The 19,998-nt window shown below is 37.9% G+C and overlaps 1 protein-coding gene across 5 annotated transcripts in view; it reads left to right on the top strand.

The window, feature by feature from the left end:
• The first annotated feature begins 980 nt into the window (after positions 1-980).
• The window catches only part of EML4 (EMAP like 4), a 140,029-nt gene continuing 121,011 nt past the window's right edge, over positions 981-19,998 (top strand). For all 5 annotated transcript variants that reach the window (XM_033124698.1, XM_033124700.1, XM_033124699.1 and 2 more), the window contains exon 1: positions 981-1,284. In XM_033124698.1, coding sequence (XP_032980589.1) covers positions 1,260-1,284 — 25 coding nt within the window. In that variant the 5' untranslated portion in view covers positions 981-1,259. The remainder of the gene's footprint in view (positions 1,285-19,998) is intronic.

Genomic DNA, 19,998 nt, shown 5'->3' with positions numbered 1-19,998 from the left:
CAACCAAGGTCAGGGAGGGGCTTTGGGAACCACAGGAAAGTCTTTAAAGGATGGAGAATATAGGTGGGTGGTCGAAGGAGGAGGAAGATGAAGACTGCATATACTTATATGTTTTAAGACCAGTCCTCCCATTTGAAAATGAATAAAGTGAGGCCCAAATAAGTTTAGGTGACTTGACACTTATTGAGTCACATGGAGTTGGGCCTAGAACCCAGGCTTACTTCATCTCAACCCTTTGTTATAGTTCCCTCCTAGGCAATCCTACGATCTGCTCTCTAAGGGGTCGCTTTGCATCCCTGGTGGAAAGAACACCAGAGGGAGTTCAGAAGCCTGGGTGTTTGCTCTGTTTCTACCAGGCTCCATGACCTTGGGCCGGTCATGCCTTTTCTAAGGCTCAGTGTTCTCCCCAAAGGGGAGGCAAGATGAACTCTTGGGTCCTGTCCAGCACTGACATTCCTTGCTTCAGTTCTGTCTTGGGTCCTGCAAGTGTGGCAGTGGTGACCTTAAGCTAGTCAGGCAGACTTGCCCCCATTTGTCCCTCACCCAACTGGGGCAGAGGGTGAGCCGAGGGAAGAAGGGAATCCCTTCCCGCACTTGGTTGCTTCTTTTGCGTCCTTGTCGTACACACGGAATGATCATCTCCTTTTAGGGGGGCTCCAGATTTGGTCTCTGGTAGGCCTCTGCGCGCTCCCCAGGGGCTGCGATGAGAGAGAATCCCTCCCTGTTCTGAGAAGCAGGGGCCGGAGACCACCCTTTATTCCTATGCATTCCGGACCCAAGTCCCAGGTCCTCAGGGGGCCCACCGCGCAAGCGCAGCCACCAGTCCCGCGCAAGGCGGGAGAAATCCGAAGCCAGGGCAAGGTGAGAAGGAAGGGTTGTCAAGACCCCGCCTCCGTGTCATCACGTGGAAGGCGGAGTCGGAAACGTGACGGCGTGCGCCGGGGGCGGAGCTCCTGTTGCGCGCGGGCGCGGGGGCGGGGCGCAGCGCGGTGCGGCGCTCCCGGCTGCTGTTGGGGAGGGAGGCCGGGCAGGCGGCGGAGCGGTGCGGTTCTCAACCTGACGGGGAAGTGGCCCTGGCGGCCGCGGCAAAGTACCCCTGGGGCGGACAGACGGACCGGCGGACGACGGAGGCGGGAGCTGGAAGCCGAGCCGGGCGACCTAAAGAGCGAGCGGGTCAGGCTCAGCGTCGGCCACTCTGTCGGTCCGCTGAATGAAGTGCCCGCCCCGCTGAGCCCCGATCCCGGCGCTTTCCCCGCAAGATGGACGGTTTCGCCGGCAGCCTCGGTGAGTACGCCTGGGGAAACCTCCCCCTGCGCAGGGTGGGAACCTTGTTCCTTCTATATACAGCCCAGGCCCTGCTCTCCACCCTGCCCCTCGGGATGGCAGTAGTTCCTCTGCACATGTTCCCCTCGAGGCTGCAGCCCCTCTACAGGCTCCGGTCGAATCATAACCCCTCCCCCCTTGCCCAGCCCTCAGTAAGACCCTCTTTTCCTTCCAGCGCCCCCTTCAGTGCCTGGGCCTCCTTCCCCAGAAGTGCCCCCTTCTCTGAGAGGCCCCAGTAGCTGTTACACCCCTCCCCGTACACTCACGGCTCCCCCCACAGACCCTCCTTAAGGGGTGGGACACCCCTTTCTCAAACCCTGACCCCACTCAGGGTACAGCATTCCTCCCCCTTTCCACATACTGGTCTCCCTTTCATGGTGGAGACACCCCTTTCCCAGGCAGAGGCTCCCTTTTAGCGTGGGGACCCCCATTCCCTCTTCAGGAAGGGGGCACCCCCTCAGTCTTCACTTTAAATTTGGAGGCTTCTTTTATCTTAGGGTATCGTAGGGTATCTTAGTGTCTTAGGGTAACTGACAACTTCCCTCTCCTCCCTCCGCTTCTCTGAACATTTTACAGTGGTGGAGAGAACCAGAAGCACTGAAGCATCATTTGCCTAATACAGGAGAGGAAGAGGTGCATGCATCTGCGTTGGGGGACCCTCTTTAAGAGGAGTGAAAGCAGAAGTATTTTCTGGCTCTGCAAGCATGCTGGGGAGAAGTAATCCTGCCCAATGAATCCATAGGAAAGGGGGCCTCTGTCAGGGAAAGAAGGGATTCTCCATTTTTGGAATATGTTGTCTTTGTGGAATGGAGAAAGGGAACAGGTTATGAAGTAGGCTGAAGTATCCTTTCAGTGTTCCCTTTCACCCAAATAAAGGTAGTAAATTTTGTAACTGACTAAGGGAAACAGAACTCGAGGCTGGTACTCAGGGCCCTTTAACCTGTGTCTGGAATTACTATTCTTTGAGGCCCTTGAAATCTGGTTACTGTAAAGATTGAGCTCAACTATTGTGATGGTGAGAGAAACAGTTTCTGCTTTGGCTGATACTGCAGTTATGTGATACCTGCTGCTGGATTTGTATTCTTGGGTGTTTTATTTAGAGGTAGCTTGTATTCAGACACCTTTATTGCATTTCTTGATAATAAATCCCTAGTAGTTGGTTCGTGTTCATGGATCAGTAGATGATCTGGCCATAGGACATCTTTATTCAGACATGTTGGTATTAGATGGATTTTTTAATTGAAGTAAGAAAGTCGAAGAGTAATGGACCCCTAAGTATTAAATAATAAAAACCGTAATTTTGATCCTTTCTTTGGGAAGGAAAAAACCCACACATTAGAATGCTTTGAGAGTGAAATCCTAAAATAGGATGCAACTAAGTGTTACTCTTTCCACCCCAAAGGCACCTGTTGTCCATTATCTAACCTTTGATGTCTTAATTCCTTATGTAGGGAGGTTGTTTCATTCTTGGGCTCCTTTTAAAGAGGCATCTTCTCATTCCTTTTTTTTTTTTTTTTTTAGCCTCATGCCTGGACTTATTCGCTAATTATCCTGGACCAAAAGACTTGTCCTATATGATCACAAATGGATGATCATATACTAGGGCAAAAATTGAGTGTCTGGGAGGGGGTGGTGCTTGGGGGCAGAGCTATCTTTGCACTGTTAACTCCTCAGCCTGTAGGAATGATGGAATCACTACTCACAGTAGAATCAGCTGTCCTACTTGTCTCCTGTAGGTTCTAAGAACTTCTGGAAGACTTGCCGAAGCTTCATCTTCTGTGTTTTGAGGGAGTCTTTCTCACTAGTTGGAGGCACTTACATTTATTTTGTGGATATACCTTGTTAAATAACTTTATCACTTCTTATCCAATTCATGAGGCAACTGATCTGAGAGACTGAAAGATGAAGAAGATCAATTGCAGTCGGGGCTCCCACATTTCATAAAGAGCATTAGAGCTGACCCTGATGTTGGATTTTTTTCTTACTCATTTGATCCCATCCTTTGGAGGGTACATTGATGAAACCTTTCTTTCGATACGGTATTGATCAGGAACAGAGGTGATGCTGGTCTCTAAAGAGAGGAACCTGTGTCAGTGGAGAGGGAAAGGAATGATTCCTGGAAGTATTTCTGGAGCTGCTCCTGATGAAGATACTTCTCAGCAGAAGCTCTGTGCTTTCTCTTTCTGTCCCCCTTGTAAGAGTAAAACTAGGCCTCATCTTAATTGAAACCTTAAAGGGTTGGGGTGGAGGAGGGGTAGTGCTGGTATATTTTACTGGTAGCCTTTAAGCAGAGCTTTGCTCAACTCTTGCCAAATTGCGTGTTTCTGTTCCCTGCAGTTCATTAGTCTAGAGCTTAGAGTTACATTGATCTTCATTTCATCAAGAGAGCAATGAATGTAAAGGCAAGCACTTGTATTCTAGTAGATGTTTAAAAACTTTTATTTAACCAAACAAGAATTCAAAACATGTGAAGTTCTTCTGGGGTCACAAGTATTGAAAGCGTTTACTTAATTCTCAAGGAAGTGTACGTGTGTATCTCCTGTTATAGTTCCCTCGTAGGCAATCCTATGATCTGCTCTATAAGGGGTCGCTTTGTATCCCTGGTGGAAAGAACACCAGAGGGAGTTAAGAGGCCTAGGTGTTTGCTGTGCTTCTACCAGGCTGCATGACCTTGGGCAGGTCATGCCTTTTCTAAGGCTCAGTGTTCTCCCCAAAGGGGAGGCAAGATGAACTCTTGGGTCCTGTCCAGCACTGACATTCCTTGTTTCAGTTCTGTCTTGGGTCCTGCAAGTGTGGCAGTGGTGTCCTTAAGCTAATCAGGCAGACTTGCCCCCATTTGTCCCTCACCCAACTGGGGAAGAAGGGAATCCCTTCCTGCACTTGGTTGCCTCTTTTGTGTCCTCGTACGTGTGTACAATGGGTTATTGTATAAAAAAAAAAAAGTAAGAAACTACATTTTTATAAGCAGAAAAGTTGATGCTTTATAAACAGAATGATTCTAGAGAAACTGATTATTTAAAGGAATCTTATAGTGAATCACTTTGTAAGTGGAAAACTTAAAATTTTAACTGTACCCTGATTGTTGAGTGTTTAGATAAGGGAAACATTCTATTATGTGCATTTCAGCTCTCTAATGACAATTAAAATGTGTGTAGTGGTTTTTGAAATCTTTGAGAGGAATGTTAAGTGACTGGCCATGTTATGCGTGCCACATTGAAATTATATACCTGTTGTATTACTTTTTGTTTTATATAACAACACTAAAGGATGCTTTCAGTCTTTGCAGCTGATGAATTTCAGGCAATTTGGCTGGCAGGTGCTGGTGCTCTGGAATTTCCCTTAGGCTGGTATCTTTAGTTTATGAATTATGGTAATTAAAAAAGGCATCACTTTGGAAACAACTTTTTAAAAACTTAGTGGGGAGGGGAAGTACCCTAAACAACTTGATGTCCTGCTTCCAGATCACTATATATGTATACACATAAGACACGCTTACAAAATGTATATACAGTGTATATTTTAAATCTCAGGTATATGTGCAAAAGTGGAAAACTGTTGACACAGCTTTTCTAATTGATTTTCACAAGGCAGGGATTAGGTGCATTTCATGCTTAGTCTTTTTAGCATTTCTCTTTCATAATAAAGCCTTTAATTTTAAGACTTTTATCTTGGAATTCACCTAGAGGTTAGTAAGTGTTTATATTTTAAAGGAAACATACAGTTTAATCATTAACTTTTTCTGCTCCAAAGTTAAAAAAAAAACCCCAAAACAAAAATCAAAAAATTATTTTTAAAGAAAAATTGTAATGAATGAAACTGTAGGGTTAGTATCTATAAGAAACATAACATTCTGGGTGTAGGGTATAAACAATTAGTAGCAGGGTGCATCAATTTATGAAATATTTTAAGAAAACAATCCTTAGCATCACAGTAGAACTATGATTCTCATCTCATATATACTTTTGGTTTCTTAAAGGTACAGTGCAGTATATGATTTTTAAATGTTAATCTAGTCTAAAGCATTTTTTATATGTTTCGTCACATAAAATGTTTCTCATTATTGGGAATTTTTTCTTAATTTATAATTTCTTATTCTATTTTGAAGGGCTTAAGTTATATAATAAGACATGAACAGTAATTCTTAAATGATTACTACAGCATCTATAATAGGAGTTAGCTAGAGTATTTCTTAACATGTATGTGGATTAACACCTATTTTGTGACCAGTATTGTGCTGGGTTGTTCTTATGGGAAGGACAAATACAAGACACACTTCTTGCTCCTTAGGAGCTTGCTATCTTTAATAGATATCTAGAGATGTTTAAGCATAAGGAAAGTACCAGAAGTGGGAGTAGAGGGAGGAAGCATCATTTAGAATGCCATGCAATGTAATGTATTAAGTAAGCATGTAATTTCTGAGAGAGAGCATGTGGAGATTGCTAAATTTATCTCTATAGAGCCTGGCTTTTTAAAACAATGAAGTCACTGATTTAGCAGTTCAAATATTAGGGAATAATAGTACTAGGTCTTTTCTGCCTATGTTTAAATTTGAATACTATGTGGGTAAAGTACTATATTAATTTTATATATATAAGTCCATTTCTGTGACATGTGCAACTTAAATGTTTGTTCATAAGAAATTTGAGAACATTTTTATTTTAAAATAGATCAATTCTAAGACTTTAGAAAATCTAAAGAAATAATCTACTTCATCCACTAATCAGTGTGGAAGGTTCCCAAACCTGTAGTATATTTTAACATCTGTTTATGATTGTTTGTCCTATAGTTTTAGTTGTCTCAGACTATTATAATGCCTTAACTTTGCATATTGCTGTATAGTTTATAGAAAACTTTATCTCCATTAACCTGCACACTAACCTGGGGAGAGAAGAAATTCCCCTTTTATACATGAGGAAGCTGAGGTTCAGAGAGTTTACTCTGTTTTTGAAAAGACTATTTGAATCCAGGGAGCCTAACTTGTCAGGTTTGTATCCATATTATTTTAAATAATGAAAAAACAGTACAAAAGAAGAAATAAAAATAAATTCTTTTCTCTAGCTTATCTGTATGCATATTAAAGATATTTAATATCTGCTAACACGTTGATATACTCGTGTTTAGTCTTTTTCTATGCATAGTTTTTTACATAGTTAAAAGCATGCTATATATGTAGGTATGTATGTATATGTATGTGTGTATTTATATATACGTTTGTATTCTTGGTTTTTCATTGGATCCTAACTTTTTTTTAACTTGAACTCAGGTTTTTCTGATGGAGCCCACTGTTCCTTGCCCTCCCCCTTTACCGACTCTTCCTAACTCAGCAGTGCGTCAAATCCGACATACCCGAAGCTGAACTACCTTTCCTCTAAACCAGCTTCTTTTCCTTATTTTCCACTGCATGTATCACCCAGCCTTGACATCTCAGAATCATGTTTGAGTCCTTGCTGTTTTTGCCTACCACGTTAAAGTCTCTTCTAAGACTTGTCAGCCCTTGTCACCTTCTCTCATCCCTGACTTTTTCACCACCACAGTCCGAACACTTACTATTCCCTGTTTGGATTATTGCATATCCTCAGGATCCTCCACCTGTCTAATTTATTGGAGAGGTGGGGAGCTTCAGATTAATCTTCCTAAAGCAGTGCGTTGATTGTGCCATTCTCTCTTGGATTGCCTCATTGCTTTAAGGACTACTTGCAAACACTTCAGCCTTCTTCTCAAGGTCCTCCATTATGTCTGGTCAAAATGACCTATTTCTTGTTTCCCAAATTTGGTTGGTATTTTTTCATCCCTGTTATTATTCTCAGTACCTTCAAGGCCCAACTCAAATATTCCTTATTTGTTTCCTTTCATTCCCAGCCCAAAGTACCGTGTTTCCCCGAAAATAAGACCTAGTCAGACAGTCAGCTCTAATGTGTCTTTTGGAGCAAAAATTAATATAAGACCCGGTCTTATTTTACTATAAGACCCGGTCTTATATAATACAATATGACATACGATCAGGTATAATATAATATATAATATAATATAATATAGGGTCTTAATTGTTGCTCCAAAAGACGCATTAGAGCTGATTGTCTGGCTAGGTCTTATTTTCGAAGAAGCGTGGTATTTACCCTTGAACTTTTAACATAAGGGCATTCTTAGGGTACTTACCACATAATATCTCTTCTTACAAGGTGGTAGAAGTAATTATTACAAGTCTTAAAATTGTATTTCCCCAGCCAAATTATAAACATGTTGAAGGCCGACAATCTCGTGTCTTTGAAATCTCACGGCAGAGCAGTGATTTCATGCTCCAGTAAAATTTGGGGAAGACATTAGTGGACCAGTATATAATTAGCAAGTTAACCTTCATTTTCACTATCGTTTCATAAAAGAAATAACTTTTGAAGGCCAAAAAATTATCGTACACAATCTCAGAGTCCTTTAAAAAATTAACTCATTAGGTTGTTCTTATTTTTCTCACCTGAAATGAGTGAAAACTTTGTTGCAGACTTTGTTGGGAATCTGATAAAGAGCTCAGTGCCAGGTTCTAGGGTAGTGGTTTCCAAGTGCAGATCTTGTGCATGACCTATTTTGGATTTAGAAATCAATTTATTTGGGGTCAGGACCAACATTAATAAGAATAAGGGAAAGAAAGATGATAAAATACTGATGCTTCACATGATATTGCTTCAAGAAGCTTTTCAGTTTTATATGTTTGCCTTAGAATTGCAATGTAAAATTTATCTAGTACTATGGGTCACAATCAGATGAAAGGTACACTTCTAATGGCTAATCCCTATTTTGAGAGACTAGGTGGGAGGCTGACATATACATGAAAAGGTGTATGAACAATCAGAAGCAGTTATAATAAATTGTGTGGTCTGTTTTTGAAGTTTTTAGAATCTGAATATACTGATTAGAGTATAGTTAATATCAATGCCAGCAAAAATATATCTATAATTCAAGAATTAGTGTAGTTGAGGCAAACTCACTATGTAGAAATTTGATTTTATGAAACTGATAGGTTGTGGTATGTTGTTTACTTTGCAAAAGAATTTTTTGCAAAAGGATTCACCATATTGTGTTTTCAGCTTTGCTGAAGTTGTCGGTGTCTTGACTAGTTCCCCACCTCATTAGCTATTTAAAATCTATCCAGTCTTTAAGGCATGGCTCAAGTACAATTTTTTTTTTTTCTGGAAGCTGTGCCTGATTATTCTAGTCTTGTATTCAAACCATTGCACTGTAGTGCTCCTAAAGTGGAGGAGGCTTATACCTAAGGGATCTGGGAGTGTAGCCAAAAGCTGGAGTCTATTTAACTTAAAAATGCATATGATAATTTTGCAGCCATTATAATAAGGATTGGTTCAGACAGGAATCATTGCTAGATGGATGCTAAATCAAGATGATATTTTGATGAACAGAATGTTTGCATGGTTTTAAATATCTCCCTATATATTGCTTATTAGTTGCAAGAGGAAAAAAATAGTAACTATACAGTGGTGATATCAGATAACACCTTGAGTGCACGATCACAAAAAACAGCACCAGTGGACATTGTGTGCCTCTGAATGTGATGCTCTGAAAAGAACACATCACTTATGTCATTTTTCAGCCAGGAATGCATAATCTGAATGTAATCATGAGGAAACATTGAATTCCAAATGGAGAATATCTTATTTTTTAAAAGGGTGAGGAGACTACTTTTAAAAAATAACGTACTGTTACAGAGACAAAGGAAGGCTGTGGAAATGTTCCAGGTTAAAGAAGACTAAAGAGACATGACAACTACTTGAAATGCCTGATCCTAGACTGGATCTTGTATTAGAAGGAAAATGCTATGAAGGGTATTATTGGATCACTTGGCAAAATGGGAATGTGGATGGTAGATTAGATAAAATTATTGCATCAATGTTAAATTTACTGACGTTCATAACTATCCTAACGTTATGGTAAGAGAATTTTTTTATTCTTAGGCAGTACACACTAAAGTTGAGAGGGATAAAGGGCCACGATATAAGTAAAATAACTTGCTCTCAAATGGTTCAGGGAAAATTGTGTAATATGAGTATGTATATGTGTTTTTTTAATATATATATACATATATGTGTATGTATGTATACAGAGTCATATAGGTATGTATGTATGTATAGAGGGAGAGCAGGAGCAAAGGAAAATGGGAGAAATGGGAGGATCCTTACTTGCAAACAAAGCGAATGAGTAAAATGTTAATAGGTGAATCCATACAGTTGTACTATGTATCCATACTTTATACTATTCTTGTTCTTACAGCTTTTCTATAAGCTTGAAATTATTTTCAAATGAAAAGCTATAAAAAATCCTGTGAATTTTGCATTCTGTTCCATAATACAGCATTTTAAAAATATAGAAATATCTCCTGTCCCAGAAAATTCCAGGCAAACTCTTGGGATAAACTGTGGCTCCAAGAATATGTTCCATGTATATCATGTGGTTTCCTTTTATCCCTAGGCTTCAGTTTGAGAAACATGCCTCTGGGCCAGAGGCAGCTGTGGTTCAGATTTAGCCGACAGACATGTTTTGTTTGGCCCTTTTGAGTAATTTAAAAATTGGGAAATTTCACATAAAAATCTGGATCTTCGGTTTCTCTTGAAAATGGAATGGTCTTGCCACTGGGCTTGCATTCCAGATGACGCATATACTCACTGAGTGGTGTTTCAGGTAAGCAACCCCAGTCCTTACCTTACACCTGCTTGCTTCAGGTATTTACTTCAGTACCTGGCCTCTATAGGCATATGTTTGCAGCCTTCACCTAGGTGGACGAGAGGTCAGGGGGTGTTTTCTTTATGTTCATAGTGATTTTAGAATTACATTGCTAAACTGATGCCCTATCACCTACTGACATTTTAGTGTGTAAATCCTATAAACAAGGACATTCTCCTGCACGACCATACTATAACCAAGACAATCAGGAAATTAATATTGGTATCACTACTATCTAATCCTCAGACCCATTCAGGTTTTGCTAATTGTCTTCATAAGGTCTTTTGTAGAAAAAGGATCCTGTTCAGAATCAAATGTAGCATTTAGTTGTCATGTCTCTAGTCTGCTTCAACCTGGAACAGTTCATCTTTCCTTGGGTTTTATGACCTAGACGTTTTATAAGATTATAGACCAGTTGTTTTGTAGAACATTCCTAAATTTGATATTTCCTCCTCATTAGATTCAAGTTATGTATCTTTGGCATAAAATGACGCAGAAGTGAAGCTGTGCTTTGTCTCGTTGTATCCTGTCAGGTGGCACAAAATTTTGATTTGTCCCATTACTAGTGATGTCCATTTTAATCATTTTATTAACGTGGTGTCTGCCAAGCTTCTCTGCTGTAAAATTGCTTTTTAAAAAATTGTAATTAAGAAGTATTTTATAGGATATGCTTTGAAACTTTGTAAATATTCTGTTCCTCATCAGACCTTCAATTTACTGGTATGTTTATATCTGTATGGACTTGGGTATCCTACTTTTTTCAATGGGTCATAATCCATTACTATTTATTTTGAAGCTGAAATTGGCCCCATCTTGGCTAGTGGGTGCCCCTTCATGCTGGCTTTTGCATTCTTTTAACATGTTCCCATTATTTTTTGAGGACTTGCTTACTTTTTGGCACAATGAAATGATTCAGGTGCACGATTCAGCCCATAAAACCATGCATAAATATATTTTACATAATTTTAAGTAGGGTTCAGATTTGAATTAAGTCATTTTAAGTTAGTGAACATTTTCTTATGGTTCTTTAGTAATTTTATTACTGCATAACATTTTATCTTGCCGTGTTTCCCCGAAAATAAGGCCAGGTCTTATATTAAATTTTGCTCCAAAAGACGCATTAGGGCTTATATTCAGGGGATGTCATCCTGAACTGTCATGCTAGGTCTGATTTTCCGGTTAGGTCTTGTTTTCGGGAAAACATGGTACTACAGTTTAAACGTTGTGTTAAACCCATGGACTAGACCATTAATGTAAATTAGCTCGAAGGTATTTGCTGTCAATTTTAAATCATTCAGGATTATATATATGTCTTACTATCCTGTTTCTATATTTAAACAATCAGCAATTATCTTAGAGCAAGGTACTGTTAGGTGGTGTGTGTAAGAGGGTTGGGTAAAAGAAAATATATTTAAGCAGCAAAGTCAACCATGTTTTTTTTTCTCACTTAAAATATTGTAATCATCTTTCCTTCTCAGCAAGTTATAAATATAAACTTTAATGTATCGTATTCCATTATTTGAACATCTGGTCTTCTTAAGCTGTGTATATAGAACATAATTTAACTTATTTTTGATGACTGATGGTGGTTATTATGAGCATTAGACATGGTTCTGTGCTGTAATACAGTGGTGCCTTCAAGAGCTATTTGTGTGGGGCCATTTGCTCCGTGTACTAAATGACTCTAGACAGTTATAACTCTTCCTTGCTGTTATATGGCACTTAGTGTCAGTGCTTTACCCTTTCCTCTCTTTTTATTATTTTTTAAAAAATCTCACCCATAATATTTGAGTTTATTTCTCTTGAAAGATAGAACTCTTCTTTTATTATCAGATCTAAAATTTGACAGTAATTTCTTAATATCAAATATACAGTCAGATATCCCCAATTTTTTCATAAGTGTCATTTTACAGTGGTTTATTTAAATTAGGATTTAAACAAGATTCATACATTTCATTTGGTTGCTATGATTCTTAAGTCTTTTAATCTGTATATTTCCCTTCCCTTTTTTTCCTTTGCAATTTGTTAAAGAAACTAGGCCTTTTGTGCTATAGAGTTTAACACAAGTACTGATGAATCCTTTGGTGTTATTTAACATGTTTCTTTGTTTTCTGTACCTTTAAATTGAAGCTTATGGATTTTTACATGTTTGTATTTCTGTCTGCTACCATTGCTCTTCTTTTAGATGCTCAGATTTTCCCATCTTTGGCCTGTGGGAACATCTTCATGTTGACTCCTAAATCCTGATCCAAGTGGTCTTTGCTGGCTTCCTTGCTTTCTGATGTGACAGGATGTTCAAACTTTTCTTTCACACTTTCTGCTCCAATTCTGCAGTCAGCTTTTTCTTTAAGACGCTAAGGCTCCATTTGGAGCAAGATGGTATTCTAGGCTCTAGAGGTGCTCATTGTTACTGGATTGGTGGTGGTTTCTAGTCTAGCCTCTTTTTTTGCACAGTTTTTAAATCTGTGGGGAGGGGGGAAACAAGATAAAGCTGGTTTGACTTACATAGGATTGTTTTGGACCTCAAAAAGGAAGAACCCAGAGTTCAAGGCCTGTGCCTATTTAAATTGTATGGTTGTCACGCCTACAGGGACAGGCTCATACCTAATAAATACTGCTAGTGTTTGTGATAATGTGAATAACAGGATACCAGATGTTCCTCAGTAAAGTAATGGATTTCTGAATGAGGCCCTTAGTAAAATACATGAGTTTTTAGTTTACAAACTTGATAATACATATATGTTGTAAATTATAGATCATTTCTGCTCCCTGTATTTTCTTTTGTTAAGGTTATCTTTCTTTTGTTTCTTTTGTTTTCCTTTTTTTAAGATAAATCCTTGGATCAGTAAAGTGTTAGTATATTATAGAGTCAAATTATGCTGTATTATATTTGCAGTATTCCATAATAAGAATTTACTTTCGTTTCCTTTTTAAAAATTTTTTCCTTAGAATGTGCTTTTTCTGACTTTCTAAAATTGATGACTTCCTGTTTTTATTTTTCCTTAAGTCATATTTGATATTTGCGTACTGGTCTCAAAGTGACTGTCTTATGCTGATCTTTAAGTGACAGGAATATGCTGATTTTTAATTGACATGTCAGAGCAAATGATAAAATTTGTTTGCATTTTTCTTTGAGCCTTTGTTCCAGAAAAGTGTCATAACTGACTTCTGTTGATGAGTGAGTGGGAAGTTTTTTGTTTTTTGGGTTTTTTTAAAAAACTTTGAAGGATATCCTGTTTTCAGTTTAGTTGGGGCATAGCCTTTGATTTTCTTTGACTGTTTTGAGTACCTCTTGGCATTCATAGATTTTAACCCTCTCCAATTATGGTTAGTATGGATATGTTTTTGGCACAATTTCTTGATTTTTAGGATCCAGTATGGTACATTATTTGAGATAAGGTATTGGAGAACAAAGTTTGGAATAAAGAGAGCTGATTGGGAAAGTAATCAGTATTTGACTTCTTTTCTTGAAATTTTTGTTTGTGAATGAGATTTAAAGATTATATGCACACTGAAACTTCTTATCTTGGTTCATTTGTGCATACTCCGATGGGACTAAGGTTGTGGGTTTAAGACTTATATAAGGCACTATTTTGTGTTTCTTGGTCATAATGATGTTCATTAAGTAAAGGGGTCTTAATTAGCTTCTTTGGATCACACGCTGTATGCTAAGTGCAGTGATAAATTGGTGAATGAGACACTTGAAATCCCTGCTCTCATGAAGCTTATAATTCTGTGGCAGATTCAGGCAATATTTATTCAGGAAATATTTATTGAATGCTTGGTATGTGCTCTGCAGTCTTCCAGCTATAAACAAAGCACTTATGGAGCTTATAATGTAGGCTTTTACAATACAGAGTAATAAGAATTGTGATGGTGAAATATAGGAAGCTTTGGAAACATGGAGGGCTACCTTAAGCGTTCACTATTTAGCCTTTTATGTTTTTTTCAAATGCATGTTTTTGTTTGGGGTATAAGCAGAAAACTAAAGGTTAGGTAACAATGGACCTTCTAGCTCTTGGAAACAGTTTAAAGGAATGACATTTACTTTTTTTTCGTACTCCGGTACACCTGAGAAAATGACATAAACTACCAGTAGAGATCACTTTAGTTGCAATTTTTTCAACCTGTGGAGGGGCCGTTGTCATCTGTGCCTACTGGTGTCATCCTAATTTAAGGCAGTGAATTCAGTAACTTCTATCCTCTCTCCGTTCCCTGTTTAAGTGGTAGTTTTCTAAGATACTTGCTTTTTTCTGTTTTTGATGGAGTATGAGTCCTGTGATTGTTTAGTTTATGATCTGTAATGTATACTTGTTTTAGGAAATAATCATTGATGCTGTAATTTATGGACTACATTTCAAGAAATTTGGTTCACCTGGTAACTATGAAAAGGGGTCGCAAAGCAAAGGCACTAACAGTTATTTAGCCATGATTTCAGGAACTGTCAGATACTTTACATAAATTAACCATAATAACTTTCTAGAGAACCAAAAACATCTTAATTTCAGTTTACAATATACCTTCAAAAGGAACTGCTAAGTAGATTGAATAAGACTGCACCTGTTACTACAACCCTTCACTTGGGGATGATGATTATATAATATATCTGACAGCTTTTTGGTGACTGAAATGAACTGTATGTCCCAGAATGAAAATCTGATAATTCAACAAATATTTATTCAGCAACTGCTACACACCAGGAATTGTTTTCATACTGGGACTATATCAGTGAACAAAAGAAAGAAAAATCCCTCCTCTACTGAAGCTTACATTATAGTGAGGGGAGCTAGACAATAAACAGTTTTCCTTATTCACTGTTAGGGCATCAATGATTCCTGTATAACCATTGATGTCTGCATTGTGAATTATAAAACATTGTAGCATAGATGGTGATATATCCTGTGTGGGGTTTGGTTGTGTCAGATAAGCTTAGAGGAAAGTTATCTTGGGAGTGCAAAAAAAAGCAGGCGGGTAAAACATGGAAAACGGTGCTTCTTTGTCATCATACATCTTAGTCACTGTATCTGATTGTGATAGGATTTTGGAATTTGTATACTTTCTTGTATGTTCACTCTCAGATTCTTAATTTGTCTTTTTGTTTCATCATTCATATTTAAAATTTTATTTACTATAGTACTTTTATATGTTTGGACATGTATTCCTTTCATTTTTAATATTTTTTCTTGTGGAAGAATTTGATTGTATTTCTATAAAATCTTGTTTTTTTGAAGGTTAATTCCTATAGGTCACTGTTTGTCAACCTGGATTTAGGACCCCTGTGCAGTTACTAAGGAGAATTTCCAGGATGCTGTGGAGCTCTGCAAACAGCTGTTTGTGGGTGGTGGTGACGGTAGAGGCAAACAGTGGGTTGCATGACCAGGATGAGGTCACCTCTTTCACCATTTGGCCCCCTTTCTTTCCGGACCTGAACACCTATTTTGGTACTTAAAGCAGTTTGGACTATTTGCTGTGCTTTGAACAGCTGTGTAGTAGCAGCACCTATAAGATGATGTTAGATGTTTTCTGAATGAGACGGGAGTGTACTATGTCACAGCAACAGCAAAGAAGTTGTTTCAGTAGTTGAAAACCATTGATGTAGTTTTAAGTGTCCTCACCCGTTTTAGGCAATTGTTTTAATGTCTAGAAATTAATGTCTTAGCATTTGATCTTTGCCTACTCTAGTTTAATATGCATGTGGCCATTGGATTATTCTTTCAATACATTTTTATTGTCGCTCCCCAGTTTAAAAACTTTTTATCATTTCTAATCTCTATGAGATAAACTTAGCTTGGTATCTAAGCGTCCCTGCCACCTGGCTCCAACCTTACCTTTCCAGCCTTACCCGACTACTTCCTGTATTTTTGGAATCTTATGTGGATCCTCTCAGTATCCCTTTTCTTGACTCGTTTCTTGCTAACTTTCTTCTTGTACCATTATTTATTATATGTAATATGTGTTTATATATAACACATATTATATATAACAAGATATTGACAGACTTGCCATATACCCTTGGGCAAATGAAAATCAGCAGAGAAGATAAATACAGACACATTCGTAAGAGTTATATAAGAAAGTGTCTTTAGAACAAGGTTTTGAGAATTTTCTTCACCTGCGTATTACCAGATTATCTGTTTTTACCTCTTATCACTGACATTTCGTGTAACCCTGGATAAGCCAATCTGCTGTTTTGTCAAACTTCATTGGACTTCTTTAAAACTGAGTGTTTAAAACTCTGTTCCTTTGGGAATTTGGCTGGCATTTTTGTTATCAAATGAAATGCATTCTTGATAACAAATTTTTACAGTCATTTGTCTTGGAACATCACGAAACATCTCATTATCATATATCTTGATTTTAATGAAAAAGAAAACTACAGAGTAGTTTTGAGATGTCAAAATTTTAAAATCAGCTTTATCGAGCTGTGCTTTTCCTACAATAAGATATGCCTACTTTAAGTGTAATGGGTCTCGAAAATTTTATATAGCTGTGTATTGTCATAATCAAAGACAGAACATTTCCATTCGCCAAGGAAGTTCCCTCTATCCCCAGTTACTGGCAACTACTGATCTGCTTTCTGTCATTACATTCTGTCTTTTCTAGAATTTCATATAGCTGAAATCTTACAATCTGTGGTCTTTTGTGATTTTCACTTAGCATAATGCTTTGGAGTTTCATCCATGTTAAGTGTTTCAGTAGTTTGTTCCTTTTTATTGCTAAGTAGCATTTTATTCTATTGAATAAATCATAATTAGTTTATCCATCTAGCAGATGATGGATGTTTGCCTATTTTGAAGAAAGCTGCTATGAGCTTTCACATACATGTTTCCGCACAACCACTAACCTACTTTACGGCTAGGGATTTGCCTGTCTGGTGCTGATTTTTTTAAAATTGGGTTGTTTGTCTTAAGTTTTGATAGTTCTTTATCAATTACGTGTTTTGTAAACATTTTATTCCAGTAGTGTCTTTTGAAGGGTGAAAGGTTTTTATTTTGATGAAATCCAATGTATCAATTTATTATGACAAGTTTAATTTCTTTCTTCTTTTATGGTATATACTTTTTCCTAATTAAGAAATTTTTGTCTAATTCAAGCTCACAGAGATTCTAAAAGAAAACTGTTTCCTCTACTCACACTTTTGAAACCAAACGTGTGCGTTTTCTGTACCAGGCAATTCTGACAGTACCTGGAGTTGACGCAGATCCTTAAGGGTTCAGCCCCACAAGACTGCCCCCCCCACTTCAGATGCCAATTTCAAGTCTGGGCGTCAAGTACTTCTGACTGACTAGTTCTGAAAGGGGAATTCCCACAGCCTCCTCCTTGGGTTTGATCATTTGTTAAAACAGCTCACAGAATTCAGGAAAACACTTTACTTACTATATTACTGGCTTATTATGAAGAATACAACTTAGAAATACCCAAATGAAAGAGATGTTTTGGACAAGGTATGTGGAAGGGGTGTGGAGCGTCCATGCCATCTTCCGGAATGTCACCCTCCCTGCACCTTGATGTGCTTGTCAACCTGGAAGCTCGCTGATCACCATGGGTCAGGGTTCTTGTGGAGGTTCCGTTACATAGCAGGGATTGATTAAATCATTGGCCACCGAGATGGGGTCCATCTCTAGTTCCTCTCCCCTGCCTGAAGGTTTCCACCCTCTCATCACATGGTTGGTTCCTGTGGCAACCAGCTCCCAGCCTCCAAAAGTCACCTCGTTAGTGTCAACTCAGGTATGGTTGAAAGGGCGCCTTTCATCTCTGTTACGCAGAAAATTCCAAGAGTTTTAGGAGTTTTATGCCACGAGCTAGAGGCAGAAATGAAATATATATTTCTTATGTCATAGTTTTATTTTCTTCTAGAAGTTTACAGTCGGAGCTCTTATTTTTAGGTTTTTTGATTCCTTTAGAGTTAATTTTTGTGTATGGTATGAGGTTAGAATCAAGGTTCATTTATTTGCACATTGATACACCTTTTTCCAGCACCATTTGTTGAAAATATTAGCCTTTCTCTGTTGAATTGCCTTGGTATGTTTGCTGAAAATCGATTGACCACATATGTGTCCATGTGTTTCTGGACTCTGTTTCATAGATTGCTGGTTCTCTATGAAGCACTGTCTTGATTACTGTAGCCATATAGTAACGTTTATAATTAAATTTTTTTATATTTAAAAAATAATTTAGAGGAAATAAATTTAAAATTTCAGACTTACAGAAAATGATATATTTCAGTAATTGTTAACATTTTATATTTATACTTTAAAATTTAATTTTTAAAATTACTTTGAAAAACATGATCTCTCTTGAGTCACTAACAATTTTAGGAGTTAGAACAGGCATTAATATTACTATATTATAAATGAGGAAGCTATAAGATTTAAGAGGGCTAAGTTTGAGATTATACAATGAGTGTGATGAAGCAAAACTAAACCCAAGTGTCATGCCATCAAAATTCTACTGTGCTTTCTACTACACCACGGTACTTTCATTTCCTACTGTTCTCTTACGTTGAATATTGGAGAATGAGTGTTTTATGAAAAATTCAACCACTCAACTTTAAAGTGTAGAGCTATGGGAGAGCAGTTAATTCATTTTTCCTGGTCACCAACATCACAAAACACATTAAGAGGTCAAAATTGGCTCCCCCCCCACCCGTGTGTTTCTCAATGAAAATAGGTACTAATGTTTTCACTTTAAATTTAGAAATGTAGGAAGAGGCAGCAAGATTTGTTAAATGACAGTGGAAAGATTCCTTTTTAAAACCTGTTTTAAGAATTGAACATACTCTTTCCAAAATGAGAAAAATAAAATTTAAATTTTAGACTATTTGAGTGTGTGAGTTATCTATATTCTCTTCTGTTGCCACATGTACTACTTTAAGTCCCTTCTCCCCCAAAACCCTACAACCTGAGATCATAGTTAGGAGGTTCTTGTAGGAGTACTAGTGAAAGATGATGACATCTGGGGTTTGGGTAATAGTGGTGAAGTGGGTAATATTTGTAATACATGATGAAAAGCCTGTGGACGTGCTGATGGGTGCACGTAAAGGGTGAAGAAGAGGAATCATGGATAACTCCTAGTTTTTTACCCTGATCAACTTGGTGTGGCTGTTTACGTGGTGTGGGGAAGAAGGCTTAGATGAATTGGAAGAGCTACCCAGTGGAGGAAGGGAAATCAGATAGAAGCTATTATGTAGCCTTTTTACAAGTTTTTCTTCAATTTGTTTTTATAGAAAATATTATCACATTTCAGAGTTGGAAGGTAGAGACATGATGAAATTACTTATGATCCTACCTTCCTAAACAGTCATTTGACGTGTTTTGATGTGTGTGTTTACAGTCTTGTGTAAGGGTTGGCAAACTCGACTTCTGTTGTAGCATGAAAGCAGCCATAGACAATATATAATAGATGAGTGTGTACTTGTGTGCCATTTCATCATTTTTAGTTTTCTTCAATCCTTATCTAGAGACCCTGGGATTCTAGGGACAACTGTAAAAAGCATTCAGGTTTTGCTCCTCTAGAAAAGTGATAGGTGAAACCCAACGCTAGTAAAATTACTTTGCAGGCTCTGACATGGTGAACAGTATGGCTGGGAGGCTGTGGGAGTGATGTGTTTGGCTGATTGGATCCATTAGCTACACATTACTCTTTAGCTACATCACAGCACGCTTCATAGTAAACACTACAGAATGTGCACATAATTTATTCCACTGAAGGAAAAATTAATAAAAGGTGGTTTGGGGATGAAGAATAAAAAGAGGGAAAGTATTTTGAGTTATGTCCTGTTGTGTAAGTGTTTAGACTGACAGTGGAAAATTTCTTAGGAATGAAATTGCTTTTGCAATTTTATTTCTTAAGGCCAAACCCAATCTAATGCTATAATGACAACTAAAATGATTTAAATTCTCTTAAGTTTTGGCCTTTTTTCATCTCTGAGATTTCTTAAAAGGACAT

Source organism: Rhinolophus ferrumequinum, chromosome 13 (genome assembly GCF_004115265.2).
Source record: "Rhinolophus ferrumequinum isolate MPI-CBG mRhiFer1 chromosome 13, mRhiFer1_v1.p, whole genome shotgun sequence".
Taxonomy (NCBI): Eukaryota; Metazoa; Chordata; class Mammalia; order Chiroptera; family Rhinolophidae; genus Rhinolophus; species Rhinolophus ferrumequinum.
The sequence above is the reverse complement of the archived record's forward strand: the minus strand, read 5'-3'. Positions and strand labels throughout refer to the sequence as shown.